The sequence below is a fragment of the Calypte anna genome, chromosome 3, assembly GCF_003957555.1.
Source record: "Calypte anna isolate BGI_N300 chromosome 3, bCalAnn1_v1.p, whole genome shotgun sequence".
NCBI lineage: Eukaryota > Metazoa > Chordata > Aves > Apodiformes > Trochilidae > Calypte > Calypte anna.
The window spans coordinates 30605977-30622391 of NC_044246.1; the positions used below are offsets into that span (position 1 = coordinate 30605977).

The 16415-nt window shown below is 39.8% G+C and overlaps 1 protein-coding gene across 4 annotated transcripts in view; it reads right to left on the minus strand.

The window, feature by feature from the left end:
• Nucleotides 1-445: 445 nt before the first annotated feature.
• The window catches only part of AKAP12 (A-kinase anchoring protein 12), a 31838-nt gene continuing 15868 nt past the window's right edge, over nucleotides 446-16415 (minus strand). For all 4 annotated transcript variants that reach the window (XM_030448596.1, XM_030448597.1, XM_030448598.1 and 1 more), the window contains 3 exons: nucleotides 6505-10352; nucleotides 3787-5730; nucleotides 446-3073 (listed from right to left, as the gene is read on the minus strand). In XM_030448596.1, coding sequence (XP_030304456.1) covers nucleotides 3065-3073; nucleotides 3787-5730; nucleotides 6505-10352 — 5801 coding nt within the window. In that variant the 3' untranslated portion in view covers nucleotides 446-3064. The remainder of the gene's footprint in view (nucleotides 3074-3786; nucleotides 5731-6504; nucleotides 10353-16415) is intronic.

Genomic DNA, 16415 nt, shown 5'->3' on the forward strand with positions numbered 1-16415 from the left:
CTGCTGAACATCCTTAGCCATAGAACAGAGCAGCAAAAAATCCAAATCTCAAGTCCAAGGTCCATAAACAGAAACCACAAGCACCTCTGGATGTTCAGTGCCGTGAGTATACCCCAGCTAAGCAGAAGGGGAGCCTAGAAGATACCAATTACAGGCGTAAGATCCTTCATCTACTACTCATATATGAATTTTTCATTCTGGCTCACTGAATACTGACACCTGTCCTGAATCTGATTGAGGGTTTTTTCCTTCAGTTTCTTCTGATGTATGCAAATTTTGTAGAAATTGGTTAATTTGGTTACTAATTTGTTTAATTCAAAACAAAAGCTGAACATCAGCCAACAACAAATGACTCGTCAGGAGCAAATCTAACTCAGGAGACGAAAGTAACTATCAGAAAATAATTCACAAGAAAGATGAAAAAAACACCACATACACACATTAGAACAAATCTGTAGTGTATTTTATTTAATCAATGAAAATCTACCTTAAAAACAAAAAATCAAATTTTGGTAACCCAGTACATTGGATTAGAGAAAGCTTCAAGCTCTTAAGCACAAGCCAGAAGTCACAGTCTCAAATTAAGAGTTTCAGAGGCCAAAGCAATATGCTGGAACAAAGTAGTATCTTTATGTGGAGGCATGCTCCTTGCACCATTAGTGTGGTTTCGAGTGCAGTATTTTTTTTAGCTATCAGTTATAAGAAAGAGCTTTTGTATTTGTTTTATAGTTAAGTTTGTTGCATTCCTTACCTAGGCCCTGGATCAATGGAGAAAACAGGCAAGTTTAAGCACTCACCTGTCTAGTTACTACCAAAAGACAACCTACATTGTTGTAAAGCTAGTTTTATTTAAATGAGGTTCAGACAAGAATTAACTTTACATATTATTAACAGCTTCGGAGCTATAAAGGTAAGAATCAAGATTACACAGGTCATGCTATTGTTATTTTACCTGCTGCAGTTATTGCAATATGGCTTAACGTACATAGGTATTACAATTTGTACAAAGTCAGCCAAGTTTGCACTTGTGAGGTGTTATTAAGAGCACGTCTAATTTGCAAGTCAACTTAAACCTGTGGAAACCAACCAAGGTTCTTTGAATTGCCCAAAGCTAAGGGGGAAAGCTGCTGCTAACGATGGTCAGAGATAGACTGGATTGTTTGAAACCACATTGTTTGGCTTTAAATATTTATATAATTTGCTCTGAGGTAAGGAAAAATCTTTTGATGCTTCCACGCAGGGGAGCACCAGATGGTGCAATCACACCAGTGCAATCAGTCACATTGCTTGCTGTACGTGCAGCCTTGAGGAGAGGCAAGCACCTGCCATAACAAGAGCATTTGTACACTAAAAGTTGATTTTAAAATAAATTACTATACAGGTAGGATAGTGAGCTATTGTTCAACTTGATGGGCATCGGTTCCACAAAGTGCGATCTGTGACCTTCACTTTAGAAGTCAGAGCTGAAATTAAGGACTTGTACCCCATGTTTGATTTTAATGTAAACAAAAGAGAGGACCAACTCCTGTTGGGGACAGACATCCCAGGGCTCTCAAGTTTCAGGGATTTTTTCCATCATTAGATCACCCTGCTCATTCTGGTTTAAGCTGCTTTGATTCAAATGCACCTTAAGTGAAGGTTTTTAAGATCTCAGCACCCCAAAGGTCTCATCAACTTTTTGCAATCCAAGGCAGAATTCATCATCAAGTCCTTACACTTCTTCCTACTCCTCCCTCAGTGAGGACAGGGAACTGAAAGGAGTGGAAAGGATTTCAGGAAATAACTGTGGTGGGAAAGAGTTCTAGGCAGCGGCTGAGAAAGAAGGATCCTTGCATGAAGGTAGTCCATTAGAAGGTGTTTGTGTGAGTAAAGACTTGGGGTTGGATGGGACAGTGCCCAGAGATGAGTAGACTCTGGAAAGAGAGAGGTGTGATTTGAGGGTTGTGGTACTACATAAGCAAGACAGTAGGGAAATGCTAAGTCTGGAGGGTTCTCAAAGACCAGGGAGGACTGCAAGTAGAAGTGGTTGGTGGATCTGACACAGGCCAGGCTCTCCTTTTGTCTTGGTAAGTATCATAGTTTTACATTAAAATCAGAACTGGGTTAAGGATATACATATAAATATTCAAAGCAAGACAGCCAACTTTTTTGAGAGATTTTACAAGGGGAAAGACCTGGAACAATAAATAGGAAACTACATGTTATCAATTTCCGCTCCAATGGTATCCATTTCCTCTCCAGGCTACTCTACAAAATTCATTTAAGGGTACATCTAAATAGTACAGAAGGGTCATAGCTCTACATTAAAATCAGAACTGGGTTTAAGACATACATATAAATATTCAACACATTACAGTCCAGTCCTGAGACCTGAAGGCTGGAACAACAGAAGAAGGGTATTTTCAATCTCCTTTCAAGCTACACTGTAATTTCTGACTAAATCAGGCCTGCACAAATACAACTGAAGTATGGATAGAGACACCTGAATGGGACTGAAAGGCATCAATCTTGAGCTCTTGCTCAAGAATTTGTGCGTGACCCAGCTCCTGCCATTTGGAAAGCCATGTCTGTTACTTGGCCAGGAGCCTTCAGTGTTCTCTTCACTCAGCTCTCCTCCTCTTCCTCCTCACACCCAAGTCGAGCAGCATCTACGGCCACTCATAGGTCAAATCAAGGCAGCTACAGAGGGTGTGGGGGTAAGGGAGAGTGCAGAAGGAAGGTAGATGGATTCAGGGATGAGTGAAGGGACTCAAGGAGATGTAACAGACAGGATACACATCAAGTCAGGGCACAAATTTAAGTGGTCTGTCCATTCACTCAGTCTAAATTTCCAGTCTAAATGGTGTTTCTGGGCAGAGGCAAATGACCTTTGAATGGAATGCACATGTGGATACAGCCAACACTAAAGGCATTGTTTTTTAATAGAAATGACAAAAAGGTGTAGTCTTCAAAGAGCAGATGTTAACATCCAAGAATTAAGGGTAGTGAATAAAGCTCCTGGTTTGGTCACAGGATTGTCAGCTGTTCTCTAGGACTGGAATCTGTCCAAATACCATATGGATGCTTAGCACATCTGAAAGAAAGACAACAGTAATTTATTAATTTAATTATTAATAAATATTAATAAAATATTAATATAATATATATTATATATATAATATATATAATAAATTATTAATTGATTTATTAGTAATTTATTAATGACAACTCACTCTGTCATTCTTATTTTCCCAAGCAGTTCCCAAAGAGAAAGGCCTTAGTTAAATAAGTGCAGTAAATATCCTAAGGAGAAAGTGTACCTATACATTTCTGATTCAGATTTCACTGAAGTACAGAGTACTTCAGTACATGAGGCACTCCAGGTTTACAATGGAAGGCAACACTCATATCCTATAGGATTTTAATTTTTTTTTTTTTGGAATAAATCCCATACATTAAACATGTGCCTCATGAGTGCATATCTAGGAAAACTGGAAGCCACATTTTTTACCTCCCAGAAATATCACCCTAAACTACAGGGCATGTCAAAGGCCATTACAGTGAGGGTAGCTGCACAAAAAATAAACACAGTGTTGAATAGCCAGAAGGAGAAAGAGAGTAAATTGAGAAGAAAAAAAAAAAAAAAAAAGAAAAAAATCTGTGGCCTGTTGGTTGAACCGAGGAGCAGTTGTCTTTCACTAGAATATTAAATAAATTACATAAAAAAATAGAAGCACAACAATTTTAGAAACCTCCAAACTTATTTTGGAAAAAATATAAAAATTTCTGGCTAAAAATGCTACTTACATTCAAGGCTTTGGGAGCCACCGAGTTCTGATTTTGTGGACTATCACAAGATGTTTCTTCTTGGCAGCTATCATCCTCCCATGTCTGTTTTTTCCCATCTTCCACTGGCAGGTGATGCTGCTCTTCTTCATTTTCTCTGCATGTTTGCTGGCCTGGATGTTGGTCTGGCATTTCCCTAATCAGCCCAACCTCTTTTTCCCTTAATTTTGATGGGTGTGTGTCTAAGAGGTCTTTGGTTGACTCTTCTGAAGTACTTAGTTCTAGTGCTGATTTCTGAAGTCTCACACTTTCCCTTGAAATGTCTTCAGGGCTAGTCAGAATTGTTACAGAATTCTGACTTTGTCCATCTTGCAGCATCTCAGAAGTTAACACTATGCCTTTCATTTTTTCTACAGTTGCATGAATTTCTGCAGACTCTGTCAAGATAGAGGTTTTCACTATTCCTGATTGCTGGAGGTCTTGTTCTTTACTCAGTTTCTCTTCCTGTTTTACTGGGAGTTGATGATCCACCTGCATACTTTCCAGCAGTTCAGGTATATTTGCATCTGATGGGCTTTTACCTATGGACTTAAAGCAGGGCTCTGACTCAAAGCCAGACTCTTCTGTTTCTGCCAGCTGGTGAACAGCCGTCTGGATGGCGTTCAGTACAATTTTTGTACTCTGAGACTCTATAGTCACAGACTGAACAACATCATTCTCAAATTCCATGTAGGTATCAGACAGACTGTCACTTAGAGGAATACCATTTTGTTTGGGTTGTTCTGTACTCTGTGGCCTCTCTTCCTCCTCTGATACTCCATTCATGGATGCAGGAGTCACTTGAGGCTCAGGTGCTTCTGCAGTTCCAAGCTCTATAGTCCCACAGCCTGAATGGTCAACAGCAGTAACTGGGACTTCTTCAGAAGCCATTTGTTCTGGTGTGGCTGACAAGGGCTGTACAGTTTCTGCTGTTGTGTCTGCAGGTGTTATGGTTTCTGCCACAACATCCTCTTCAGCTGCTGCAGCTACTAAAGGCACAGGTACTTTCAGAGCCTCCAAGCTGAAATCTTGGAGGGAGGCTGAGTCAGAGCCCTCCTCTTGCATAGTTAAAACCTCTTGCTGGACAGCAGTTGAATATTCATCACCCTTCACAGCTTCCCGTTTTCCAGATTCAAATAAGTCTTGGGATCTTCCCGTCAGTTGCTCGTTTTTGTCTTCTTCTTTCTCAAAGTCTTGACAGCTGGAGCCTTCTGCAAGTTCTTCTTCCACAGCCTCTTCTTCATCTAGACTGCTTACTGTTTCACATTTCCTAGGACTTAAGACAGTGAGGAGGGTGCTTTCATTTTCAGTGATATCTGTGCATGTTGATGTTAAATTAGATATGCTGTCTGCTTCCATCTGTGTGGCAGTCTTGGTGACTGCCATGGTATTGCTCTCTAAGTCTGTTTCAGTTTCAAGCAGAGCATCTTCCATTTTGCCACCTGGGGTTTCATCACTCTGGGAGGTAATTTCACTTGTTTTTTCCCTGCACTGTGGCTCTAGCACAGGCATAGAAGCTTTTGGTGTGATCTGCCTGTCAGCCACATCCTTCACGTTGTGCTCAGCATCTGCAGCTGCATCTGAGCCAACTGTTTCTGAAGGAAGAGCAGAGGTTTTTACCTCATTCTGCAGAGGAACCTCAGTAACACTGACTTGTTTGCTTTTTACTCCAAGGAGCACAGCATCATCTTCCTCTTCCTCTCTCTGGTCTTGCACCCTGCTAGGAAGGCCTTCAGTATAAGCTTGCTCTTGAGAGTCTAAATCAGGAATTTCATCTTGTTTTTCTGATTTAACAGGAACCACAGTGACAGCTACTTCTGTGCACTCTGACCCCACAGCAAGGGTTTTTCCCTCTCCTTCAAGCTGCACAGGCTCTTCAGCTCTAAGTGCCAAAGTAGAGGTTTCATCCTCTGTCTTGTCATGCACCTGTGGAGAATTACAAAATACCTGTGAAAAAAGGTGCAAGCAGGGAACAACCAGAAATGTTCCAGGTGAAAAAGCACTCAAAGGAAGAGCCTGCCGGGTTATGGGAAGAACATGAGGTGATGACACAGATTAAGGAGTCACCAATACCCCAGCTTGTTTCAGTTTCTCAGGAGACACAGTTCATTAAATAAAGGGCAGCCAAAAGCAAGAGACAACAGCCAGCCACTTGAAACAAAGACTAAGTCAGGAAGATGGTGAGGAAGTATGAAAAAAGGTAGGAGCATATCACCCACAATAATTCCTGCACATGTAAAGCTGCTGACAGTGGTGTAATTTCCTTCCCCCCCCTCTGCAGAGGTACTTCAGCTACAATTGTATCTCTGCCTACAAATGAAGACACCATCTGCTACCTATGGTACCATATGGATCACGTCTATCGTGTTTTTTCACATAGTACCTCCAGTCACACTGCACTATGCAGAAGCCCTTATAGCAATTGTTTCAGCACCTTCTGATCTGATCTACACACACCATCTCCCACCTTTTTTCTCCAGGAATTGCATCCCACTCACTCTGCCTACAGGGCTCAGTGGCTGCTGCTTCTGGACACTGGTGTCTGTCTCACAGGAAACAAAACTTCAGATGCCTCAGGCTGCACAAAGAAGGTCCTTGACAGTAATACTGCCACAACCTGGTTCTAAATTAAGTATAAAACCTAACACTTGCTGATTTTCTCTTTGACAGATGAACCTTTGTGTTATAAGTGATACTTACTGCAGTCTGCACTTCTGGAATACATTCATCTCTTGTCTCGTCTAGTGTCAAATCTGTTACAGGCAGTTTTTCTTGTTCTGAAGGCTCCTGCTTTGCAAACAGCTCTTCCTTGTAAGCGACTGCTTTGATCATGTGAAAGTCTTTGTCTTCTGATGAAGGCTCCTCTACTGTCCTCAGAGCTCCAGATATTTCTCCATGGTCTTCTATAACTGGTTCTTCATATGCCTGCCACTGGCTTTCATCTCTTAAGACATCCACATTTTCACATCCTTCTGTACTTTCTGCTATTGCAGCAGACATGTCACTTGTCTCTGAACGTTCCTGCAGAACACTCTCTTCAACTCCAGTTTGGCCCTGAACACTCCCTGCACTTCCCAGGGCCTGGAGGTCATCTGCATCATATTCTTCTTTTTTCAAGGGCTGTTCACGCGAAACAGTTTCCTGACTTACAGCTTCTCCATCTTTAGCATCTTCCTTTACTTCTGACTCAATTCCTTGTGCTGTTGTAATTACAGTTTCTGAAGTGGTTCTTTCACTATATCTGGCTATATCTGCTGACTTTACTCTTTCAGCAACTTCTTGAAGAATTTTTTGTGTCTGTTTGTCTAATTCTTTCAAATTTTGTTCAGTGGCCTCTACTTCTTGTACAGGTGTAACTTCCTCTGTAGTATCTGGGGTTTCTAACAGCTGTGAAACAGCAGAAACCATCTCAGTTGTCTCCTCTGCAAGGGACACTTCCATTGTTTCTTCAGCACAGGATGCTCCTGCTCTCTCCTCCAGAGCTGTCACTGCTTCTGAGGTCAGCTCTAGCTCACTTGCTGTGGTGTCATCACTGACATCCTTTCTCGTGTCTAGCACTGACTTAGCAGTTACCACTGCTTCTTCCACAGTAACATCTGATTCAAATGTTTTATCTGTTTCTTCCTCTTCTTTTGCCTGCTCAATGCACTCTGTTATAGCAGCAGATATCCAAGATGGTGACCTTTCTTCAATACTAGTAATCGCCCTTTCCCCTTCCACAACAGTAACAGTAACTGCATGTACCAGCCCTTCATGTGCTTGCTCAATTCTTAGGGTCTCCTCTAGTTTTTCTGCTTCCTCTTGCTCTGAGGTTTGCTCTATCACCGCTCCAGCAGTTTTCGCTTGTTGCGCTTCAATTTTCTCCTGCTCTGCTGCTTCGTATTCAGACAAAGGAACAACAGCTGGAATATCCGAGTCTTCTTCAGTTGTTTCTGCCATGTCTTCTCGTGCTAGTTTAAGATGAGATGGTTCGGGCTTCCCATCTGACTTTTTCTTCCTACGCCCAGGCATCAGTTTTCTAAATGGAACCCATGATTCATCTTTTCCAGGCTCACCGTCAGATGTTGAATGCTCCAGGCTAGATCCCACCACAGAGTCTTCAGTTCTCTCTTCCATCCTGGTTTTGGATTTCCTTCTTGGAGTGACTAGCCTTTTAAATGATTCCCATGTTGAAATTCCTTCACCTTCAGAGGGGCTTCCAGCTTGTTCTGGGGAAGAATTGCCTTGTCCTTGATCGCTCTCCTGAGAGCTAGTTACAATTGCATCTGTTGTTGCTTCTTTGCCGTGTCCAGATTCATCTATTTTTTGCCTTTCTTGACCAAGCTTCTGTTCAGTTTCTTCATCAGATGATGATGATTTCCTGGCTCTTTTCTTTGAGGAACCTACACATATAAAAGCTTCCCAGGAAACAGAGGTGTCAACCTTTCTTTTGGGCTCTTCTGTGGCTTTCTCTGATTTTTGCTCCACCTCATTTTCTTTTAACTCTCCCTGATTTTCATCAGCAGCGTTTTCAATTGCAGTTACTGCAGCACTTTTTGTCTTATCAGTTTCTTCTTCTTTATCACTTTCAGAAGATTTTCTGACACGTTTCTTGGGAGTTACCATCTTTTTAAATGATGCCCAGGGCGTGACACTTTCTCTTTTTCGCTCCACATCTGAAATTGCAGCATCTTCATTTTCAGTGACCTGTACTCCATCTACAGGTTTTTCCAAAGAAGGAATTTCATTCATCTCCTCAGGAGAAGAAGCAGAACTCTCTCCCTTTTGTTCCTCTGGGCTATCTGGAGAATCTGATAAGTGCTGAATTGGTTCGCCCTGCTCCCCTACCCTAGATTCTTCTCTTTTGCCTTTATGCTTCTTTCCAGAAAGTTTTTTTAATCCAGTACTTGTAAAGAGTTTCTTTAAAGGGCTGCCTTGAAGTTTAGTTTTTTCTTGAGAAGACAGCAGTTCAGCTTCATTTGTGATACCTTCTGTAGGCCTCTTTCCAGCTGCCTCATCAGGAGTTACTTCTGTTGTTATTTCATCTGGTTTGACAGGATCAGTCATAATTATGCCAGTTTTTCCCTGTAGACCATCATCAGTGGGTTTGATTGACTGCTGATCATCCTGTGTGACAACTGAGTGTTCAGAAGCAGAAAAGGAACTCAATCCAGGAGCAGCAGGAGTCAGTTTTGTGTCATGTTCTTTGCTTTCTTTCTTCTCTGTGGTTCTATCTTGAGCTTCTCCTTGTATGTCTAACTTGCCAGGGATTTCTTCTGATGTAGGTGAAATTTTCAATTCTGCTTCCTCTGTTTTCTCATCAAATGTTTCTTTCCCCAGTGGAGCAGATTTATTTCCTTCTTTTCCTTCAGATTTTTTAAGCTGTTCACTAGAAATTTCAATTGCCAAAGATCCTGCCTCAAGTTTCTCTTCAGAGAATATTTCAGTTTTGTCCTGTATTTCACACTTGACTCCAGCTGACTCTGTTTTTTCTCCCACATGTAGGACTTCTAAGGATGTTTTCAATTCTCCGTTCACGCTGTCAGCGATAACAGGTACCCCAGGCCTTGCTTTTAGGGGTTTCTCTGTAACTTCACTTTCTTTCTCTTCTTCGTTTTTTTCTTCCTTTTCACCAACACCTTCTGAGACTTCCACCATTTTCCTTTCTTGATCATCATCTTCAGTTTTTTTCTCCTTCGCACTTTCTTTAACAACCGCTGCTGCTACGTCCTCTTTTTGTCCCTGCTCATCATACTTGACAAGCTCTTCCTTCTCACATGTTTTGACTCCTATGGCTGTCACTGTCCTTCTTGACTCTTGCTTTTCTCCTTCAGTTTGCTCCTTCTCATGTGTTTCAATAGTTACTTCTGTCACATTCTCCTCTTCACCTTGCTTCTCAAACTCAGATTTCTCCTCCTTTTCACCGTTTTCAGTTGTTAATGTTGCCCCCTCTTTTTCTTGCTCTTCTTCTTTTATAGGAGACTGTATTTCATCTTCTTTAGGCTTCCTAAAGCTCTTCTTTTTTCTAAAACCAGTCCATCCCTGAGTAAAAAATTTTCTTAACGGTGATGTAGTCTCAGTGGTTAAGGCAGATGACTGTGAAGAAATCTCATTGGCTTCTTGTGTTTTAGGAGATTCGTCTTCCATTTTTTCATTTTTTGGTGTTTCTTTGGTGTTGTCTTCTGCAGAGTGTGCATCCTCAGGCACTGCTGTTTCTTCTGAGCTGACTTCTTTTTGATCTTTTTGATCATCAGCTTCTTCAAGGACTTGTGTTTCTTTTTTTACAGTAAGCAGTTGAACTGGTTCCGATTTTCCTGTCTTTTCCTTCTTTACTGTGAATCTGAATCCAACAAATTTAAAAACCTTTTTAAAACCCAGATCATAAGACTGTGGCTCAGATGCATGGTCAAGGTCTTCTGCACCTTCTTCCAAAGAGGGCAATTGTTTAATTGTATGAGCATCCTCTTTCTCAGCATCCACACTGTCCCTGGGGTTTGAGTCAGATGGACTTGTCTCCATAGTTCCAGTATCTTCCTTCAAAGTTACACTGGAATGTTCTGTCTGTCCAACTGTTAAAAAAAAAAAAATAAATTTAGTTCCCTTCTCAATTTAATGTTCTGTTAAACCCTGAAATAAAAATATCGTTTTTTTTCATTTTTATCAAACTTTCCTAGACCAACATGTTCTGTTCTCTGTGTGTCTTGTCTATGTGCTACTATTAGTTTGTTTAATAACTAGTTTTTGTTCCAAGATTACCATGAATCCTTTCCTTCCTCATATCATTGTACAGGTCTTACCTTTTTTCTTGTGTTTTGTTGTGTTGGGAGGGGAGGCAGGGTGTGGGGTTTGGGGGCTTGTTTGTTTGTTTTTTGTTGGAAAAAAGTTAGTTATATCCTATCATTACTTAAATAATATACAGAATAATATATGTAATTATTCTTGAAGCAAAACTCAGTATCCTTTCTACACAGAGACCTGAGATAAAAGAAAAAGCTAACTAAAAAAGTGTATGGACTAAAATGATGACAAGAGAAGCTCATTTTACAGATCTGTCCCATAAGAATAGCAAGATGTGAAAACACCCATGGGAAATACCCTACTTTTCTGAAAACCCCAAAAACAGTTACATTGCAACTTACTTGTTTTAAAGATCATGAATCTTGCAATGCTCCCATACACCACACCAGCACTACGGCCAGACAGAAACCTCACCTGCAGCAATTCCACACTGCTTGAAATTAATGAAATTGTTACTATGCAGGCAGGTAAAATTCTACCCTCCACTGCTGACAAGTCTGTGTTTGCATTATCTCTTTCTTGAGCAGTATTTGAGTTTTACCTTCAGGACACTGGTAAGAGCACCCTCTCAATCTTGCTGGGACAATTTAAGCATTTTTGCTGCCCTGGCCATGAGCTGCCCAAGTTCACAGACTGGCATATATATTAAACCTCCTGGAAAATGCAGCACTTAAGAAGCCACTTACACATTGAGTTTAGAGCACAAAAATGCAAGCTCCCCATGCCACAAACAAGCAACTTTGTAGGGAAGAGGTAGGAAAGGAACAAGGACACTAAGCCTTTAACTTCTCTCATTTAAACACAAAAATGAGCAGGCAATAACTGTTTCTGCCTATAATGAGAGTTTTAATAACAGCAATAACTCTGTGATTGACATGCCTGATGATGAACACGACAACATGTGAAGATAAAATCTACAGCATGATCAAGACACCAAAAGATTCTTGGGCTTGGATACTGCCAGCATTTCTGTTTAACATCAGTCTTGACCCTTGATTTTGCTCAACAGGTTAAGGTGCAAGGGCAGGAATGTGCATGCTTTTTTGTCTGAGTAAATTTGTTCAAATGGGAAGATGACAAAGAAATTTTAAAAATAATAATCGATGTTAAACAGCAACATCTTGGAAAAAGACATGGTCTCTTTTTTTTTTTTTTTTTTTAAGTTGTACATGTGTACTACTTTGATGCCTAAAGGCAGGGAGGACATAGATTTCAAGAGGACATGCATCACCGAATTCCTCAAAGTTCTTTAGTTTTTATTTGATCCATCTTTTAAGTCAGATCTAACACTGCAGTTGGCCCAAATTCATGAAGGGGCTGGAAGACCTGTTCTCCAGAGGTCCCTTCCAGCCTAGGTACTTCTTCAATGCTGCTTGCCTGAGCATCTTCATAAGCACACAGACAATGCACTCTAGGTAAGGCTGAAACATACCTAAATAGCAAGCAAAACTAAATCCACAAGTATAGGGGCTTCCAGTAGCTATACAGAGGGCAAATTTTGTTTATATTCACTACCAGCAGCCTACTGATTGTTGCTTCTCAGCTGACATAAGCAAAGCTTTTCTATTTTTCCCTTTGTCTAACAGTTTAAATTATTTCCTCTCGTTTTTAACTCCTAATTCACTTAAAAGTCTGACTGCTGATAACACCCTACTTCCTAAACATTTTAAAACAAAGATGTTCAAACCAAATTTCTGAGGGAGTACTGTCAAAGGAAAGGGACATTTTTCTGAAGAACCCAGGGTTATTACTCCATTGGTAATACACCTCTTGCAAACACCAAAACACAGCAAAAAATAACTTTCTGGGAGAACACTTCAGTCAGTGAAGGAAAATAAGGCTGCAAGTACAGCTAGAAGCAGTAACACTTTTGAACTCTCTTAATTTTAAGATGGTTACCAAAGACAAACTCTGCTTATTTTACTAGTATTTTTTTGACTCTTACAAGCCAAACATTACGTAGTTGTATGCTGACACTACACAAAGATAAAGCAAATGAACTACTTTCATATCTGTGTTCATGAAATCAGCTAAAAAATTAAACACTGATCATTTAATGTTAAATACATATTTGTTCATGAAACACGACTTAGACAAAGGCAGAGCAAAAAATGAGGCTGAGAGCCAGCAGGGAATGCTGGGTCTAGGTGGGAAAGACCAGAAGTAGGAAGGCAGTAGGAGCAGAGAGGAGGTCAAGACACTTGTGACTCATTGTGGGCAACTGGTGAGCATCCAGAGACACTGCCCCTTTCCTCTTGCAAACAGACCTTGGGGATGCATGCTTACTATTTTGAAAAACCTCATATTAAAAAAAAAAAAAACACAACAAAAAACCAAAAAACTTGCAGCTGAGGCTGCATTTTTTTTTTTTATTCCTAGAGCTCAAATTTAGTGTTGAAGAAGAGTTTCATGGGTCCACAAGTAAACAGGATTACTGTAAGAGGGGAATGATACAGAACATGAACAAGTGAGGTATTCTATTTTGACAGTGAGAGATAAGATGCAAGACTAGTGTGTGGAGGCATCTCTTCAAAGGCACAATTAGCATTCAAAGGATTTTAACTTATTCTAGTTTCAAACCAATGTGTTTGTAACACCCTAAGACAAAGACTTGGTGTCTGAAAAGGCTTTTCAGGTGGAAAGAGCTGAGTAACTCTTATAAAATCAGCAGGTATGGGTATGCATTAGGATGGCAAATGCAATCACAAAAATAGACAACACAGTTTAGAGGCATAGTGATGAGCTTTCAAAACTGTTAAATAAGGCTATCAATATTGAGGTCTTCCTTATGAGTCCAGCAAACACACTACCTTGCAATACTTCATTGAATGAACTGTAAAGGAAAAAACAAAAGTGCTGACTGTTGGAACACACACTTTTAATACCAGTTTGAAAAGCTGCAACTATGCTACACACATCACACTTCCATTATTCCCTCATAGCACACAGTGGGCACATTTGAACACTTGGTCCCGGCACAAACTCTTCAATTCCACAAGAAAAAAAACATTTAACCTGTTCAGAAGGCATTTCATCCCCAGTGTAACACAGAGCTTGGATGTCAGCTGTTAAGTGATCTGCTGCTGTTGCTACCAGCCCCTACTTTGCCCGCATCTTTGCCATTTATACCACTGCAAGTGTCTTTTAAACTGAATTTCTGATGCCCTTCCTCAGCATATGAGGAAAGAGATGTCATTTGAGGAATCTGCCTGCATGCTGCCAGGAGGCTCCCACTGCTGAGTGACAAGCCTGCACTGCAATACATATCCAAGTTGTACTCCCACACAATATAACCTAAAGAGCACCTTCATGTCCAGTGGAGCAGGAAAGAAACAGAAGAGCCAAGAAGCAAGCTCTGCATGCTGAACTTGATGTTTAGCAGTTGAACTCATTAATGACATTGTTATAAACTACATTCTGGATGCACACACATTGTTAGTGCACTTCTGAACTCAAAGCTTATTGTGAGTACTCCACAGTGAAAGCTCTGGAAGTTATTTACACAAGCTATTGTTGTTTAGAGTAATGTAGAATGTCACTACCCCAGGTATTTTGGCAAGACAAGTAGTACTTTGTGAAAGAATTACTAGAATTTGAACACATCTTTAAGAAACACAGGAAAGCCTCATCAGAATACCTACAGAGAAAAAAAAGACAACAAACTAGTAAAAGACTGCTAAGACTACAATGTCTTTAGATCTGTCCTGAGCACTTCACCAGCCACATGCTAGTCGAGGAAAACAATACAATAAAAATATATGCAGAGGAAGAGATAAAAATCAAGGGCGATATCATAAAATTGATCCACTTTGCTATTTAAATCCACTGTGGCTAAGAACTAATGCTGAAATTCTATTTTAACTACTTACATACCAGTTAAGCTTTCAAACATTTCTAATTTAATCAAGGTGCTGCTTTTGCTTTAATAACCTCAAGTGTTTTGTTTTATCATGAAAGAATTACAGTCTTAGGGAATGAAAAGTGGTTGATTTTGCAATTTCATAGGTAGCTTAAGTCTACAGTAAAAAAAAATGTTTCTGTTTTATCAGAAATACACTGATCAGGCATTGGACAATTAATATTTTCAAAATTAATTCTTGCCCCATCCCATTAAAAAATAAATTAATAAATAACAGTTGTCTGATCGTAGGCTGACAGACAGTGTTGGCAGCACAACTTCACTGCTCCCACCATCTTATCTGTCTCTAAAAGTGAAAATGTCTCTCCCCTGGTAGTTGCTGGAGTGTTGGGAAAAGCACTCTGACTGCAAGAGTTAAATCCACAGCACTTCATGTGCTCAAAGTCAACCATGTCAACATCTGGAGCTGGTTGACTTTTCCCCCTAAGGATTTGCAGCACGGCACTGGATTTTTTCCATGAATTCCCTACATTCTCAATCTCTCAGATGGATGTCACACACACCCTGCACCCGCTCTGCAGACTACACTGGCCACCAAAAGGCTCCAGAGGGCTTTGTGCTGTTTTCATTTATTCAGTGTTTAAGTATTTAAGTATTCGATGATTAAGTATTTACTTAATCTAAGTAGGGCCAAATCATGCTTCTGGTCACATACACAAAGAATACTCTCAGTACTGCTGAAGCCATAAGGCTGAAGGGGTACTTTACAATCATTGTATTTGGGTTTGTTTTGAATACAAATTAAAAAAAAAAACAAAACAAAAAAACCCACCTACTGTTCTAAAAATCACGTGACACTGAAAAAGGAGAAGGCAATTTTAAAAAAAAAAATTGAACCATTGCTCATGATCTATCAAGCTTTTTCTTGTTAAATGCAGTTTTCCCTCAACTGCCCGATTCTTCTAATTATTATTAGAAGCATTCAAAGACAAAATCAATAATGGGTAAAAACTGATAAGGATGATGGAGCAGTAATTAAAAAACATAGCACTGTTTGAAATTACACTATGAAAAACCTGTCCAGAACAGATCTATTTGATGTGAAGTAGATGGAATTATTAGTGAAATCAAATACTTTAGCAATTTAAAAAAAACAGCAGGTTGTCCTTTTAGGTTTTCATTGCAGAGCCTAAGAAGTGCACATTATACTACAAATGCTCATTATTTTGAATTCTTTTAACCAAAAGTTTCACAAGGTTTGGTCTAATAAATTAAACAAACACACCACCTACTTTGCAGTAACAAAATAACACAGAAACAAATTCAATTGTTAACCTTCTAACAATTTTTTTTTCTGTAAGGTTTAAAGTCTGTGACACCACTGCTTGACAATATATTTCACAAGTTCTTCCTTCCTTTCTCTACTATTCACAGTATTTGTATCCACTTCAGTGTATAAATAATTCCTACATGTAAAACATACTACTTCCTTCCCCGTGCTATTCATCATTTCTAAAGACTGACTTGCCATGTTAATTGTGGGAAGGGAGTTCTTTCAGAATAATTAATTAATGAACAGAGCTTTTTGCATACTAAATATACAGTGCATACACGCAATTCCTGAGCTTTCTAATCTTTCAAAGCTTTAGAAACAAATGTCACCAAGTTCAGTCTTGAGCTCCCGGGTACTTGGGTAGCAACTGAAGAGTAAATTTTTAAAATATCACAGACTTTTGTGTCCATTTTTAAAAACGGGGAAAAAAGGAAAAGGTTGCAAAACAGCTGTAATTTTTCATGGCTTAGGACTGCTCAAGAAAGCAAAAGCAACATTCCCAGAAAAGGACATCATACATAACCTCAAAGGAAAGCAACTTAAAAGAAAGCACAATCATTTCCACTGTGATGGTATAACATTCCTCACAGACTGTTATTCTAAGATGATTTTTCTTTAGCTGTACTTGTCTGCTTAAGCCTA